General features: G+C 39.5%; 1 protein-coding gene across 2 annotated transcripts in view; it reads left to right on the forward strand.

Moving 5' to 3' along the window:
- The first annotated feature begins 6,044 nt into the window (after window positions 1-6,044).
- Dp (transcription factor Dp) overlaps window positions 6,045-18,074 on the forward strand; it is a 131,363-nt gene continuing 119,333 nt past the window's right edge. Inside the window, exon 1 of one of the 2 annotated variants that reach the window (XM_045746068.2) lies at window positions 6,045-6,447. In XM_045746068.2, coding sequence (XP_045602024.1) covers window positions 6,396-6,447 — 52 coding nt within the window. In that variant the 5' untranslated portion in view covers window positions 6,045-6,395. Of the gene's footprint in view, window positions 6,448-6,487; window positions 6,613-18,074 lie in introns of those variants that run through there. The other variant, XM_045746070.2, reaches the window with a different exon arrangement.

Genomic DNA, 18,074 nt, shown 5'->3' on the forward strand with positions numbered 1-18,074 from the left:
AACACGAAGTACTTTCTCACAAACTACGATTCCATCAGAATCAAAACTAAAATCAACGGCAAGAGAGCTAAGGCTCTCCTGGACACTGGTGGGTCCATAACATTTATGAGCAGACGTCGTGCCAGAAAACTGGGCCTTAAAATTGAAACGTGTGAAATGCAAGAAGTGCAAAATTTAGACGATAAAACATTAAGAACAAAACACGTTATAAGGAATGCAGAGATAAAATTCCAAGGTCTTACATTCCATACAGATGTATACATCCTCCAGATGTATGACAGCGAATACATAATCGGAGACGATATCCTCCGATACACCAATATAACTTTCACAGCAGAAAAAGCTGTCTTGGAGCGCAACAGCAATCCCTATCCTCACCAGGGATGAAGCTCTATCCGGTGTTAGGCCGAACACCGGATGCATCGATAGACCTGTAACCACAGAAAAAGTCCATCCCGAACAGAAAGAACACACAGCCCATCGACATAAGCAACATAAACAGTGAAGTCCATTCCGAACAGAACACACAGGCCATCGACTTGAGCAACATTAACAGTGATGAAGTTAGACCTAAAAAGTCACTCAAACAGAGAATGGTAAAGTTGTTGACCAGAGTAATGTGAGGATCTTGTAAACACCTCCACAGACCTGTGTCGCGTCTCTGAAACACTCCTTAATGTGCCCCAAGGTCCTCTTTTTCTTTTGGCCTTCCCAGCATGACGCCGCCTTCTCATAATATTTACTTGTGTTTCTGTATAATAAAGTGTATTTTCTGTATTTTTCTGAAAGAATATTATTCTGTAAACGAAAAATTTCTGTTTAATAAATTATAGTATTGTAATTATAACAATATAATAAAGAGCTATATAGTCATCCTGGCTTTGTATTTTCTCCCTTATAATTCGTGTTCCTATATAACTTGTATATTATAATATTATAATAAAGAATTGACCAAAATTTGACATACAACTTCGGGATTGTTGACAACGGGAGTGGTAGTGACGCTATGTGTTCTGTTGTTGACAACGGGAGTGGTAGTGACGCTGCGTGTCCTGTTGTTGACAACGGGAGTGGTAGTGGTTCGGTAACAGGGTTGTTGATTTGTGGAACCTATTACCGCGTAACGTGGTGGAGGTGGGGTCCCTCTATTGTTTCAAGCGCGGGTTGGACATGTATATGAGTGGGATTGGGTGGTTATAGATAGGAGCTGCCTCGTATGGGCCAATAGGCCTTCTGCAGTTACCTTGTTCTTATGTTCTTATGTTCTTATACCCTACTTTCGAGTATCTACACCCTACTATAGGGTATGAATTCCCCTACTATTGGGTATCTATACCGTACCATTGAGTATCTATACCCTACTACAGCGTATCTATACCCTACTATAGTGAATCTATACCCTACTTTGGGGTATCTATACTCTACTATAGTGCATCTATACCCACCTATAGTGGAATAATAGGGTATAGATATCTTATAGAATGGGTATCTATCCCCTATTATAGGGTATCTACCCTACTATAGCATATCTTTACCCTACTATAGGGTATCTATTCCCTACTATAGCGTATCTATACTTTACTATAAGGTATCTATATCCCTATTATAGGGTATCTTTACCCTGATATAGGGTAACTATACACTACTATTGTGTATCTCTACCCTACTACTGGGTATCTACACCCTACTATAGCGCATCTATACCCTACTATAGGGCATCCATACCTCTATAGTTTATGTTTACTCTACTATAGGGTATCTATACCCTACTGTAGGATATCTATACTCAACTTTTGGGTATATGTACCCTACTATGGGGTATCTATACCCTACTATAGGGTAACTATACCCTATCATAGAGTATCTCTACCCTCCTATAGGGTATCTCTACCCTCCTATAGGGTATCTATTCCCTACTATAGTGTTTCTGTTCCCTACGATAGTGTATCTATATCCTTCCATATGGTATCTATAACCTTCTATGGGGTATCTATATTCAACTATAGGGTATCTACATCCTACTATTGGGAATCTATATAATACTATAGGGAATCTATATCCTACTATAGTGCATCTATAGTAGGATATAGATTACATGTATCTATACCTTACCATAGGGAATCTATATCACATCATAGGGTATCTATACCCTATTACAGAGTATCTATAACCATACTTATAGTGTATCTAATCCCTACTGTATCACCCACTATACTGGTTCCAACGAGTTTGCAACAACAACCCCAGCCCTCGATAGATGCACCCCATGCCGAGTATACATTTCAAATTCAAAATTCAAATTCAATTGTTTATTCAGGTAAAGTACATACATACAAGGGGTGATACAAATATTGATGAATTTAAAGATAGAGCTAGTACATACAATGCCTAAAGCCACTATTACGCAACACTAAAGACTAAAACTTAATACTAATTGAGATTAAAGTATAAAATGTGTTGAGAAAAATAAAAAAATAAAAAAGGGGAACTTGGCAGAAAAACAGCAAAAATACAATTTAGTCAACGGACAGCATTGTTTAAAAATAACAGACATGGGTTGACATTATAGGGGTTACCTTGAGGTTACCTTGAGCTGCTTCCGGGGCTTAGCGTCCCCGCGGCCCGGTCGTCGACCAGGCCTCCTGGTTGCTGGACTGATCAACCAGGCTGTTGGACGCGGCTGCTCGCAGCCTGACGTATGAGTCACAGCCTGGTTGATCAGGTATCCTTTGGAGGTGCTTATCCAGTTCTCTCTTGAACACTGTGAGGGGATTGCCAGTTATGCCCCTTATGTGTAGCGGAAGCGTGTTGAACAGTCTCGGGCCTCTGATGTTGATAGAGTTCTCTCTCAGAGTACCTGTTGCACCGCTTTTCAACGGGGGTATTCTGCACATCCTGCCATGTCTTCTGGTTTCATGTGATGTTATTTCTGTGTGCAGGTTTGGGACCAGCCCCTCTAATATTTTCCACGTGTAAATTATTATGTATCTCTCCCGCCTGCGCTCAAGGGAGTACAGATTTAGGCTCTCTAGTCGGTCCCAATAGTTTAGATGTTTTACTGAGTGGATTCTAGCAGTAAAGGATCTCTGCACGCTCTCCAGGTCAGTAATTTCTCCAGCTTTGAAAGGGGCTCTCATTGTGCAGCAGTATTCCACTCTAGAGAGCACAAGCGTTTTGAAAAGTATCATCATCGGTATAGCATCTCTAGTGTGAAAAGTTCTTGTTATCCAACCTGTCATTTTTCTTGCAGTTGTGACGGCTACTTTATTGTGTTCTTTAAAGGTAAGGTCTTCCGACATGAGTACACCCAGATCCTTTACATTGCCTTTTCGTTCTATGTTATGATTTGCCTGAGTTTTGTACGTGGTTTCCGTTTTTATATTTTCATTTTTCCATAGCGCATGAGCTGGAACTTATCTTCGTTAAACACCATATTATTTTCTGTAGCCCATAGCAAGACCTGATCTACATCTGACTGGAGGTTTGCCGTGTCCTCTATGTTGCCTACTCTCATGAAGATCCTAGTGTCATCTGCAAAGGATGATGCAGTGCTATAGATTGTGTTCTGGTCTATGTCCGATATGAGGATGAGAAAAAGTACTGGAGCAAGCACAGTACCCTGGGGGACTGAGCTCTTCACGGTTGATGGGCTGGATTTTATTTTGTTGACTATTACGCTTTGGGTTCTGTTGGTCAGGAAATTGTAGATCCATCTGCCTATTTTTCCGGTAATTCCTTTTGAACGCATTTTATGTGCAATAACGCCATGGTCACATTTATCGTTATTGGACAGGAGTATTGGTTTGTTATTTAAAATCTTCTTTGATTCCAATATTTGTGAAACTGTGCTCCATGTTTTCTTAATGATGCCCTTTGTTTGGGTAAATTTATGTTCGTAGTATTTAGTTTTGGCTCTTCTAATTATTTTAGATAGCAATGACGAGTAATTCTTTGAAAATTCTTTGGAGACGATTCTTAATCTATACTTCTTTTTAAGGTCATGTTTTTTATTAATGGATTATTAATTTAATTATTATTATTATTTGTTAATATTAATTTCATTTCTTCCATAGAAGTGTTCCCAGTTGTCTATGAAAGATATTGCATTTGATTTGCAATAGCTTTCCCTCCGGCAATTGACACCAAGTGCCCTCGACAACCATTCATTTCCCACTCCCTTTCTTGGAAGGATGCCACATATGATCGGGATTCCTCCCTTGCTCTTAACTAATTATATGGCTAGTCTTAAACCTCTGTATCAGTTCCTCACTCCTAACTCGTCCAACATCATTTCCACCTGCACTAATACAAATAATGGATTTGTTCCCATTTCCTGCCATTATATCATTCATATTCCCAACAATATCACCAATTCCAGCTCCCGGATGGCAAACCCTTAACCCTGTTTCCCCTATCTCTGGCACAAAACGTTTTGTCTAAATACCTCTCCTGGGAATCTCCCACAACCAAATCACACACTTGCGATTTGGTTGTGGGAGATTCAAACACAAGTACTCAATTAGTATTAAGTTTTAGTCATTAATGTTTTTCCTGCCCGAAACGCTTTGCGTAATAGTGGCCTTACGTAATAGTATGTACTAGCTCCATCTATAAATCGATCAAATTATGTAAAATCTCTTGTATGTATGTACCTTACCTGAATAAACATTTTATTTTTATTTTTAAGTGTCAAGTGCCATCAAGATTCAAACATCAAGTGTTGGTCACACTTTATTTCATATCTTTTTCCTGCTCTGTCCTTTGCAATGATCGTTCCATTCCTAGTGTAGCATTGCTTGATAAGACTTTGGTTTTGTTTGCTAATTTGATGCAGCCTAAAGAGGAGGAATCCACGCTGCTTGGTACGGCACTCATTGACATAAAGGTTGTTTTATTGATGGGATGAGCTCATACTTCACAGCGGGGATTTGTGAGTTTAATGAGCATTCGCCTAGTGCTACGGGGACTGTTTTTATCTGTCGTGACAGCTGATTATATATCAACGTTGGCTTTGATCTTTGAATTAATTAGGTCACGGGCTACATTACAGCAGTAGTCACCTTGTAGTTCTTCTGGTAGATCAGCAGAGCTAATGCTTAGAGAGTTGGGTAGTTGTTGTTGCTTTAAGTTCAAATCAAATGTTTATTCAGGTAAAAGTACATACATAGAAGAGGAGTTACAAACATAATGTTGGATTTATAGATAGAGCGAGTACATACAATGCCTAAAGCCACTGATACACACAGCGTTTCGGGCAAGTCATCTTCAGAGGCCGTCTGGTGCGTCAGGAGGAGATTTATTTGTTTATCCAGCTTTTGAAGGATGTCACTTTGTTCTGGTTGGGTTTCCTCGATCTTAGTTTTGTTTGTCTACGCAATTGTCACTTGTTGCATTAATGCGTTTGAATAATTCTATTCAGCTTTATTAGACCCAGTTCACAACATACTATATGAAACAATACAAAGCAAATGCATTAACAATATCTGAAATAGGAATTACAAATCGATTTAATAATTAACCTTACAATAAAAAATAGTATAATGTAATGAATGTGATATTTAGAAATATCACATTTTTATACAAATTGGTAAATATTTAAAGTAATTAAAAAAATTAACAATTTAAGATTAATGCCTTTAGCAGTCGATAGTGTGTCAAAATTTATTCTTCTTCTTCTATTCCATTTATCCATTCAATAGAAGAAAATAAGAAAATTGCATGCAGAGTACAACGTCTGCTACGAAATGGCTTTTCCCGCCACCAGCGGAGGCACAAGGAATGTTCGCTGATTGGCTGGCCAGATGGACCGTTCCTGGCCCGCTGGACAACTCACTACTGGCGGGATTAGTGGAATTGGCCTAAAAATACATTTATGCAGCACTCTTAATGTTTCCTCTCTTAGTACGAGATCTATGAACCCTATTTTTGCTTCCTTGTTAATATCGGGGTTGGTTTGATCGTTTTTCTAGGAGAAAATTCATGTTTTCATGTGTGAACCTGTCGTTTCGTTCCGGTGTGTACCACGTGACATGTATTGACCAATCAGCGGGCGAGCTTTGTGCCCACCGCCAAGATCATATAGCTACTCTCCACAGGAAGAGTCTGCGAGAATGCTCACATTTTTTGGCTCGTATCTCGTTATCTGAGTAATTTGACAATAGTTGGTCATAACTGAATGTATGCGAAATCGTGTCAAATCAATACTATATCAAAATGTAGACCATACGAGGCAGATGAACTGTCCGAAAAGGGAGTGATGAACTCGCCATTTTAGGAATCTGATGTCGGTGGACGATTTGTTGTTGTTTTTCTGTGCCTAGATTACGCCAAATTGCAAGCATTATTTAAACTGTTGAAGACGTGCCAGACTAGCGGGAATTATCGAGCAGGCCAGGATGACACAAAACCAGCAGAATATCACAACACTGCTGATCCCAGACCCAAATGGTGAGTGGCGGTGGAGGTGTCGGCGCGGCCCACACACTCTGCCCTCCGTCTCAACCGTTTTTCATGTTAATACGGGCATCGCGGGAGGGTAATAACCAGCTGGGCATTATTAGAGATGTATTGAATGCATGTGGAAGCTGCACTCTCTCTCACTGCAACGTTATTGTGAGTGGCAGTGTCAAATTAGCTGTTCTAAAATGTGCCCTTCTTCCTGGTGAGCCCGGAACTTTCAAATAAATGATCTCGTCATGTGAGGGTTTTGTGTCTAAAGAACAATTGTTTTCCTGCAGTGATATACTGAAGGAGGGTTAGGTAACGTGTAGGAAGTAGTGGAGGCGTGTAAATCAATATCTGGAGGAGTGAGGTGGTGGTAATAATAGGAGGTAGTGTGGAGAGTCACTGTCAAGGTCTTCACTGCCTGCTCTACACTTGTCAACTGATGGCCAGCTTGCACAATGATACTCTTAGTTTTATATTGGATGTGATCACATTGTGGTTGGTACTAGTGTGTGTTGGTGATGTGTGCTTGTGTGTAGTGGAGCAGCTTGGTAACTTGTGGGTCTCCATAAGGAGTCCATCTGGGTAACTGGTGGAGCGGGTATTAACTCACTCCATAAGTCTGGCTCATAATAGAAAACTGAAGATTTTAAGTTAGACCAGGATTCAGTAATGGTTGCCAAGGTAGAAGAGTCATAATAGGATGTTTCACTGGCTGTGTAACTTGAGTAGTTTTGTCTCATGACGTTTTCTGCAAATGTTTTACTCTGTAAATACTAGAAATTATATTAGATACATCAATTATTTGAATATAAAATCAGCCTGCACTTTAAGCAGGCTCATGTACTCACTACTTGAAAAGCTGTTTCAAGTCGACTTTTCCATATAATACAAGAAAGAATGAGAGAATAGATTCTTGGTTTACTGATGTGTCTTGGATAAGTAGATACATAGTGTTGACCACACAGTTATTTGAGCACCTTACTAACACAGTTCTAGTTTAGCTGTTGCCACTAAAGTGCTGTGAAATTGGAGTCCAAGAAGGTCATAAAGTTTCTGTGCAGGACTTCCATATCAAGTAAGGGGTAAATTTTGGCAGTGACTAGGTTTGTTGCAAGAGCCCAGTTGAGCCGTAAAGTGCGGTTATTGTCATATGTTGATCTCCCAGGGTGTTGTTGGCATCATTTTAATTACTATCATCAGTTTTTATACAAATTATGTAAATGTGGATATAATGCAGCTACTGTAATAGTTAAACTAAACACATGAAATAAGTTATCGCAATTGCTTACTTTAGGATAGTTAAGTTCTAATATGTTGTGGTTATCATCAGTTCATAACTTGGCATTTCTCGCCAGTATTTGATCTATTTTTGATCTGCATGACCAGACAGAATAGCAGCGAAGGTTGCAAGACACTTCTTTGGTCTGTGCCACGAAGGTATTCACATGCAACATAGGTGTACGTAGTACATAGCAGGCCTGTATATGGTACTCTCTGATTGTTAATTATCGTACGTGTTAATAATTCCACACATTGTGTAAGCTAAAGCAAAACTGTGAACAAATAAGCCATCTATTGTAATTTGAACATCAGTCCTCACTCCCACCTTGCTGAGCTAGGTAATTACATTATGAATCAATGGACCCAATGACCCCCACATATATCACTATCTTGATGTGCACAAAAGTTAGTTTAGTTCATTTATTATGCACCCCATACCCATCTTGTGGGCGGTAGTGGAAAGGGTTACAGAGGCACATAATGGGCTCAGGGACTGAACCCCACAATTCATTTAGCTAAGCAAGTTACAATATTGATGAGCTAGTTACAAAATTCAATATAAGTCATCACATCAACAATGGATTCGAGATCGACCTCAAGTACAGGTTCTAAATTAAGCAACTGACGTATGTGCACAAAACAAAACAAAAATATAGTTTTTAATATACTGTAAATTTATCATTTTGTAAAGTTTTTTTTGTTTTGTATGTCAGCAAAGGTGACAGAGGGTTAAATACAGTCTTCCTCTGTTGAAATCCAATTCACTGATAAATGTACCAATATCTGCACAAGTCTGCTTCTAGCAATACACATCTAGCAGTGGGAGTGAATGGGGTTGGCCCCACTGGACAGTAAATCAACAATGGATACAATTCACAGGTAACTTTGAATGTTCTGTATCCTTGCACAGGGTGAATATTTACCTGAGGCCACCATCTACCTAATGGCTACGATAGGGACAGGAAGCTGTTTGCTTGTCAAAGGTCCCCAAAGCTTGTCAAAAGTTCCTGAGAATTTTTTCCACCTGGACTTTAAACTGCAGTAATGTCTTGGTATTTTTGGCTTTGGCTAGTATGTGGTTCCAAGGGTTTATGAATCTATGGAAAATCTATGGAATCTATGGAGAAAAGCTTCTCCTGATTTCTGACCTACATTGTAGCTTGTTGAGCTTGAAGCTGTTAACCCTTGTATGTATTACATGTGACCTTATAAGGAAGTGGTCTGAATGAATATCCTCTAATTTAAGTATTTTAAGTTTCAGTGAGATTTCCCCTATCAGATTTAGTTTGCAATCATAAACCTGTGGCCCTTAACCTTTACTGATATGAGTCAACTTAGTTCTGGGATGATTTTTATTGTTCTGCATTATTCTTTCAATAAGCAGATATGTCCTTCTGAAGATGAGATCTCCAGAGATATGTGCAGTTGAATAGCCTCTCCCTTTTTCTTAATCAAAGGTTCGTTTGACTATTCCTGGAGTTTAGTTAACATTTTTTTTTAATGCAGTTTCCATTTGTTGTGCAGAACTGATGGATTTTGATTTCTAGGCCTTTTCCTTCAAATTGTTGCAAGGTGGTAGTGTTGATTTGATAGTTGTGGTGCATATTGTTATGCCCTATATGCAAGATCATACAATTTTCAATATTAAACAGTAGCTCAACAGTAGAGTATTTTGGAAGAATAAGAAGGAAAATGTAAGGTAGTGTAATGAGAAATGTTATTAATGAAGCCACTTAATCATAGACCAGAAAAGAACCTGACAAACACCATTCATATTAGTCATTTAGCCACTGCACTGTACACCTGGTTTTGGCAAAAACTCCATAGTGCAATTGTCAAGGACATATTTTTTGTTTTTATAAATGTTCAGGTAATGTCAAAATGTTTCCAAATTCAACCATTTTTCATTTCAAAACAGTGATGAAAACATTTAAAAACATTAAAAATAGCCTAGTTAAACAAAAATAGCACAACTCTCAAGAGCGCTTTAGGGCTCTATCCTGCAATTTAGATCTGTGCAGTACAGTCGGGTTTGTTCTTGATTCACAATTGAGAATTCTGGGCAGATTGGAAATGGTTGGACACATTTCCTATCATCTAATGTGCCTGTTTGCTTAGCAGTAAGTAGGTACCCAGGAGTTAGCTTTTTTTTTGGGTTTCATCTGGTGGGGGGGGGGAGGGGGGAGTGAGTTAATAATTTGACTTTGGGAGGGGATCTCTATAAAAGCCTAACATGTAAATACACTCTGGCTACCTGCCCCCTGACACAATAAATTATAAATTATTATGAGTGATGTTTGTCAGTTTTTTTTCTGGTCTAGAATTAGGTGATTTAACATTTCTTACCTTACATTTTTTCTTGTTCTAGGATTATTGCTCTTTTGAGCTCCTGTTTAATATTGAACAGACTTCTGGGATTGGTTCTCCCAGAGGTCATTTAGCTTGTTGCAATAGAATTGCTGATGGCTTCATCCTGCTGCATAGCTGGTTTCTTCTGACCATAAAAACAATGTTTTGTCACCTAGACTTGTGCATAAATTAGTTATAAAATGTTTACTTCCTATATTTTTTCCTTGAGGTATCTGGCATTAGTACTTTATCACCAGTAGTATACAGTACTACTGGTGTTATATATAGGCATTGACTGCTCTTTGTAAGAGTGAGTTAGGGCCATAATAGTTGTTTGAACGGCCACCAACCAAAATGTTTTGGATTCAGGTTGTCACCTTTTCAACTATCCTCCCCTGAAAAACAATTTAGTAGATCATAAAAATGCAGTTGTATGAATAAATTGGTGTTGCTGCCTTGAACTCTTGTGTTGATAATTGTACTGACATAGTTTACATTGTGTAAATATACAAGACAGTGACTGATGCTAGGAGTATTCTATACCAAGTTTTTTTCAGACCCTTTGGAGAAAGTGCAATCTCAAGAAAGTGCAAACAATATCAAATACGTCACTGTTTATCTACACTATATATTATATCTATCTATACTATTAGTCACTCAAATGTGTAGGGGGGAATGGTCTTGGGTACGGAACAGATGTAGGCTGGTTTGGATCAGAACCAAATTAAAAGTTGAGTTAGGAAATATTAGCAATTATAGACCCCCAGGTGATTTTTGTAAAGTCGAGTGAAAAATGTGGTGTAATTCCTGTGGAGTTTTTAGTGATACCTTGCGAGGATTTCAGGGCTCGATGTCCCCGCGGCCTGGTCGCGGTCGAGGTTTGATAGTGATATATTTTCTGTGAAACCCATACAATTGTTTCAATGCTTCTTAATACTGTACTACATTGCCCGAGAGAAGGTGGAGTGGGGTGATAGAAGTGGGAGGGACAAAGAAAAGAAAAAGGAAAAAAAGATATAAGAAATCTGAAAGACCTGTATAATTTCAGTGTTTAATAATAAATTGTGAGGAGGAGGAGAGGGGGGAAGACGAAGGGAATGGGGGATGACAGGGTCAGTTGGAATGTGAGGAAGAGGCCCGGGTGCAGCCAGGTACTCCATCTGTATAAATAAATACAAATGTCTGTCTGTTTAAGGTTGGAGGAGAGGAGAGGGGCAATAAAAATGGCGGGAAGAGAGGATGTGGGTATGGGAAAAAAGAAGAGATGGAGGGGGGGGGGGAGAATATATGTTAATTTTGCATTTTCCTTCTATAGTGTGAGTTGATTACATTTTATATATGGTTTTAGTTTTTATATTTTAATTTTTCCGTAGTGCAGAAGCTGGAACCTGTTTTCATTAAACATCATATTATGTGGCCCATTGAAAGTCCTGATTTACACCAGATTGGAGGTTTGCCATGTCCTCTATATTGTCCACTTGCATGAACATCCTAGTGTTATCTGCAAATGATACAGTACTATAGTTCGTATTCTTGTCTGATATGCAAATGAGATAAAGTACCGGAGCAAGTACGGTTCCTTAGGGGGACTTGATCTTTTTACGAAGGATGATCAGGATTTTACTTTAACAATTACACTCTGCGCTTTGTTCCTTAGGAAGTTAAAGATCGATATCCCTACTTTACCAGTAATTCCTTTTGAGTGCATTTTGTAAGCAATAACACCATGGTCACAGTTGTCGAAAGCTTGTGCAAAGTCTGTGTATATTACATTTTACTTGTCTACCATGGGACCTAAGGCCATGTCATAGTGATCTAGCGATGGTGAAAGGCAGGAGCCGCCCTGTTCTTAACCCATGTTGCCTGGGGTTATGCAGAGTTTGTGATTCCATGTGATTTGTATTCTTACTGTACATGGCACTTTCAAAGATCATGTATGAAGTTAGAGCTATAGTATTGGTCTATACTTTTTTGCATCTGCTTTACTACTTCCTTTGTTAAGTGGCACATAGTGTTAAGTTCTCTGCAGTTTCAAGTATGTCAGGGATGACACCAGTACATATCTAGGCTTTGTCTACACAAGATATTAGAGCCTGTGATAGTACAGTAGTGTTATGCACTTCTTGGCGAATATAGAATTCCAGGAGTCTGTGTCTAGTTCAAAGTGCATGGTCATGCTGTCAGTGGCTACTTCAAAGTCCAGTTGGGTTAGGGTGACATCTGATACGTAGGCTCGATGTTGGTGTCACATTCATGAATTCATTTGGATCATTGATCTTCAATATGTTTAGGGGTTCACTGAAAACAGAATCGTACTGAAGCTTCAGTATTTCACAAATGTCTTTGTTGTCATCTGTGAATGTTTCATCGTCTTTGGACAAGGGTCCAATGCTGGATGCAGTTTTTGTTCTAGTTTTTGCACAGGAAGAAAAAGTATTTTGGATTCCTCTATTTCACTTATGGGCTTTTACTGTCCTTTGCCTCTCTTGAATTTTATATGATTCTTGCAGCTTGAGCTCAATAATTTCAATTTCCTTGCATAGCCTTCCTCATTGTTGGATTAGTGGAGCATTTGAGATGTTTCGTTATTTTTTTCTTCGCCTACAGAGGGAATGTCATTCTCGTTCCAGTTTACATAATCATCTCTTCATTGTGGTACAGAATGTACCCTCTACATATTTCTAGTGCTGCTGTGCCTGTTTTCTTGAAGCACTGCCTTAAGTTTGTATTTAGTTCTTCCCAGCATATATCTGCAAGGTCTTGGTTTTTTCATTCCCAGTTAATCAGTTTATTAAAATTGAAACTGCTGAATTCTCCTCCTTGGATTTGAGAGTGGCTGCACAGGTCTATTGCCTATGCTTGTATGAACTTCGATTAGGTTGTAATTTAAGTAACAAGTATTTGTAATCATAGTTCCTAATCAGTTCATCGTTGTTTGTAAAAGTAAGGTCTAGGGTGTTTTCTTTCCTAGTTGGCTCTATTTGCTGGTTTAAAGCAAATCTGTCACACATCTGCAAGTAGGTAATTTGTGTGACACTTCATTCAGACTGCTTCCTGGGTTTCTCTCAACTATAACAGTAATGTGTTAGCCACATTTTTAAATTTTAGATGCCTTAAGTTGAAATCACAAAGCAAGATGATGATAGGGGCATGGTTTGTGAGGTTTTCTAAGTAGTATGCTCCTAGATTTCATTATCATAAATCTTTAAAGCTTTTTCACAGTAAGTAATTTGTAGGGGGGGTGTGGTTTTATTTCTCCTATTCCACATTCGATACTATCCCATAGTACAGTACAGTCGGACTTAACAGTCGGGAATTCCTGTTTCAAGCTCAGGGTGAGAGACAAATGGTTGGGTGCATTTGCTATCACCTAATGCCTCTGTTCACCTACCTTGAGGTTACCTTGAGGTGATTTCGGGGCTTAGCGACCCTATGGCCCGGTCGCCGACCAGGCCTCGTTGCTGGACTGGTCAAACAGGCTGTTGGACGCAGCTGCTTGCAGCCTTACATATGTCACAGCCTGGTTGATCAGGTATCCTTTGGAGGTGTTTGTCAAGTTCACTCTTGAACACTGTGAGGGGTTGGCCAGTTATGCCCCCTATGTGTAGTGGAAGCGTGTTGAACAGTCTCGGGCCTCCGTTGATAGTTCTCTCTCAGAGTACCTGTTGCACCTCTGCTTTTCAACGGGGGCATTCTGCACATCCTGCCATACCTTGTGGTCTCATGTGATGTTATTTCTGTGTACAGGTTTGGGACCAGGTCCTCCATGTGTAAATTATTATGTATCTCTCCCGCCTGTGCTCAAGAAAATACAGATTTAGGCTTTTTAGTCTGTCCCAATAGTTTAGATGTTTTACTGAGTGGATTCTAGCAGTAAAGGATCTCTGCACGCTCCCCAGGTCAGCAATTTCTCTAGCTTTGAAAGGGGCTGTCATTGTACAGCAGTATTCCACTCTAGAGAACACTAGCGTCTTGAAAAGTATCATCATCGGTATAGCATCTAGTGTGAAAGGGTCTCGTTATCCAACCTGTCATTTTTCTTGGAGTTGTGAAGGCTACTTTATTGTGTTCTTTAAAGGTAAGGTCTTCCGACATAAGTACCTGTACACCCAAATCCTTTACATAGCCTTTTCGTTCTATGTTATGATTTGACTGCATTTTGTACGTGGTTTCCGTTTTTATATTTTCATTTTTTCCGTAGCGCATGAGCTTTAACTTATCTTCGTTAATCCTAGCAGTAAACGAGTACCTAGGAGTTAGGTTTCAAAATCCTTTGGCGAATCGTCTTGTGTACGACTTAACATAGAACATGTGTAACATAAGAACATTAACACATAAGAGCACTGGCACCTTGTGGGGTGCCGGTGGGGCACCTTATAGGGGTTGGTGGCTGAGTGGACAGAACACTGGACGCGTGATCCTGTGGTCCTGGGTTTGATTCCGGGCGTCGGCGAGAAACAATGGGCAGAGTTTCTTTCACCCTGATGCCCCCATTACTTAGCAGTAAATAGGTACCTGGGAGTTAGTCAGCTGTCATGGGCTGCTTCCTGGGGTGTGTGTGGTGTGGGGGAAAAAAAATAGTAGTTAGTAACAGTTGATTGACAGTTGAGAGGCGGGCCGAAAGAGCAAAGCTCAACCCCCGCAAGCACAACTAGGTGAATATATACATGTCCAACCCATGCTTGAAACAATCGAGAGACCCCACCTCCACCACGTTATGCGGTAATTGTATCCAGTAATTCAACCCATTGGGGGAATGTCTCAATACAATCCTAACATTTTTATATACACTGGCTGCCTAACAGGGGACAGCCATACATTGCCTCTAATTACTGCCCCTATTTTTCTGTCGGTTAGAAAAATTTTCATCGATGTCAGTAGTCTCCAAGTCACCCCTCCAGTGTGTTCGTTTCCAGAACAATGTCTTATGTGGGACTGTCTATGGCCTTTTCTAGAGGCAGATAGATGCAGTCAACCTAGTCGCTTTCCTGTAAAATCTCTTTGCTTTTTCATAGAAACTTAATAAATTTGTTACACAGAATCATCCTGTTCAAAAATCATACTGTTATTTTATAACTTCTCTGGATGTTTTGTCCATTTGGTTTTAATTTTTTCTATCATTTTGACTATCAGGCTTGTCAATGGTATTGGTCTATAATTAAGGGAATCTTCCCTGCTACTGTTTTGTAAATTGGAACTGTGCCCTTTTCCATTTATCTGCCAAGACTCCTGTACACACAGATGACAGGAAAAATCAATTGAAGTGGCATGCCCAACCAAGATGTTCATTCTCTCAGAACCCAAGGTTAAACTATCTGGGCAAACTGCCAAGTTTCTACCTAGATCCTGGAGCATTTTTCCCACTTTGCCTTGAGACACCTCTGTGACTGTTATTCTCTGAAATTTGTATTGTCTGGTTCTCTGAAAGCTAAATTTTGCACAAGCTCACTTGAAAACTGTTCATTTAGTGTTTTATGCAAATTAACTTTTCATTCTCCATGAATCTGTTCCCCATTTTCAAATTCTGAATTTTATCCTTTCCCTGCGATTTACTTTTTAACATTTATAGACTAAGCCTAGTTCTGTTTTACACTTACCTGCAATCCCTTGCTTGAATTTCTTTCTGTGCATCCTCTTACTGTTGTGTAGTTGTTTGATACCTGGTTGATACCTGGTTGATGGGGTTCTGGGAGGAGTTCTATTCCCCAAGCCCGGCCTGAGGTCAGACTTGACTTGTGAGAGTTTGGTCCACCAGGCTGTTGCTTGGACCGGCCCGCAGGCTCACATATCCACCACAGCCCAGTTGGTTCGGCACTCCTTGAAGGAAACAATCTAGTTTCCTCTTGAAGATGTCCACAGTTGTTCCTGTAATATTTCTGATGCTCACTGGTAGGACGTTGAACAACCGTGGACCTCTGATGTTCATACAGTGTTCTCTGATTGTGCCCATGGCACCTCTGCTCTTCACTGGTTCTATTCTGCATTTTCTTCCATGTCGTTCACTCTAGTACGTTATTTTACTGTGCAGATTTGGGACCCGTCCCTCCAGTATTTTCCATGTGTACTGTATATTATTTGGTATCTCTCTCCTCTCCTTTCTAGTGAGTACATTTGGAGAGCTTTGAGACGATCCCAATAATTTAGGTGCTTTATTGTGTCTGTGCGTGCCGTATATGTTCTCTGTATTCCCTATATTTCAGCAATCTCTCCTGCTCTGAAGAGGGAAGTGAGTACTGAGCAGTACTCGAGGCGGGACAACACGTGTGACTTGAAGAGTACAGCTGTACAACCATTGTGATGGGATCTCTGGATTTGATAGTTCTCGTAATCCATCCAATCATTTTTCTGGCTGACTTGAAATTTTTCTGGCATTTTACTTGCTTGGTTATGCTCCCTAAACGTTAGGTCGTCGGACATCATTATTCCCAAATCCTTGACATGCTGTTTTCCTACTATGGGCAGATTCGATTGTGGTTTGTACCCTGTATTATGTTTAAGATCCTCATTTTTGCCGTATCTGAGTACCTGGAATTTATCACCGTTAAACATCATGTTATTTTCTGCTGCCCAATCGAAAACTTTATTAATATCTGTTTGTAGTTTATCAATGTCTTCAGCAGAGGTAATTTTCATGCTGATTTTTGTATCATCTGCAAAGGATGACACGAAGCTGTGACATGTATTTTTGTCTATATCTGATATGAGAATAAGGAACAGCAGTGGTGCAAGGACTGCACCTAGAGGTACAGAGCTTTCAACTGCGCTCGGACTCGATTTTACTTGATTGACTGTTACTCTTTGTGTTCTGTTCGACAGGAAATTGAGTATCCAGCATCCAACTTTACCAGTTATACCCATTGACCTCATTTTGTGTGCAATCACTCCAAGGTCACAATTGTCGAATGCCATTGCAAAATCTGTGTATACGACATCTGCATTATGTTTTTCCTCTAATGCCTCGGTGATTTTGTCATAGGTGGTAAAGTAGCTGTGAGAGGCATGATCTTCCTGCTCTAAATCCATGTTGGCCTGGATTGTGGAGGTCATTGGTTACCATGAATCTAGTGACCCGACTCCTGATCACTCTCTCAAATACTTTTATTATGTGGGACGTTAGTGCAACTGGTCTATAATTCTTTGCCAATGCTTTGCTACCACCCTTGTGTAGAGGGGCAATGTCTGCTGCTTTAAGCACATCTGGTATCTCCCCTGTGTCCAAGCTCTCCCTCCACACTATACTGAGTGCCTGTGTTTGTTGCTTGTTTGTATAGTTGGCTTTAAGGGCTAGGCCTCTTCCTTTGCTGATTCCATATTTTTGTTTTTTTGGTTTTCTCACAATTTACATTGAACCAATCCTGCTTCTTAGTTCTATTTCTCTGTCTTTGTATAAATTTTATTGTACCTTCATCATATATCCTACAAATTTTACCATACATCGTGTGTATTTCTTTGCCAAACAATAAATCTTTCCAGTCAAATTCATTAAAGAGCTTGCTAAGTTTCCCATATTTCAGCTCCTCCTTTGTTGCTTGTTGGTGGAATGTAGGTATTTATAAGTCTTATGATTCTGATTACAAATCTCAATACCATTGTCAAATCTTGATACTCTTACCTTCAGGGGATCTTTCACCAGCATGACAACTCCACTTTTTCAAATATTTTCTCTCTCCAAATTTAGTACATAGCTACTTATGAATATGACTGCATTTGAAATATTATCCTCAAGTTTTGTCATTGTTAGTGCAACAATTTCTAACATGTTGAGCTGTATTATATTCATCAGCTCCAATATTTTTATCCTACTCCAAGTTAGTACAGTATATACCATTTTGAGGAACATTTTCCCACTCCCTTTGTCCTTTACTCCCTCTTCCTGTAATGATTTTGTTGGTATGCTTTTGTGTACCATTTCACCGGCTTCCCCAATTCCTTTCACCTTGTAGTAATAAAAATCTTCTTCGTTCCTACCCTCGTTTAGACATTTTGCTTCCTTTAGG

Source organism: Procambarus clarkii, chromosome 39 (assembly GCF_040958095.1).
Source record: "Procambarus clarkii isolate CNS0578487 chromosome 39, FALCON_Pclarkii_2.0, whole genome shotgun sequence".
NCBI lineage: Eukaryota > Metazoa > Arthropoda > Malacostraca > Decapoda > Cambaridae > Procambarus > Procambarus clarkii.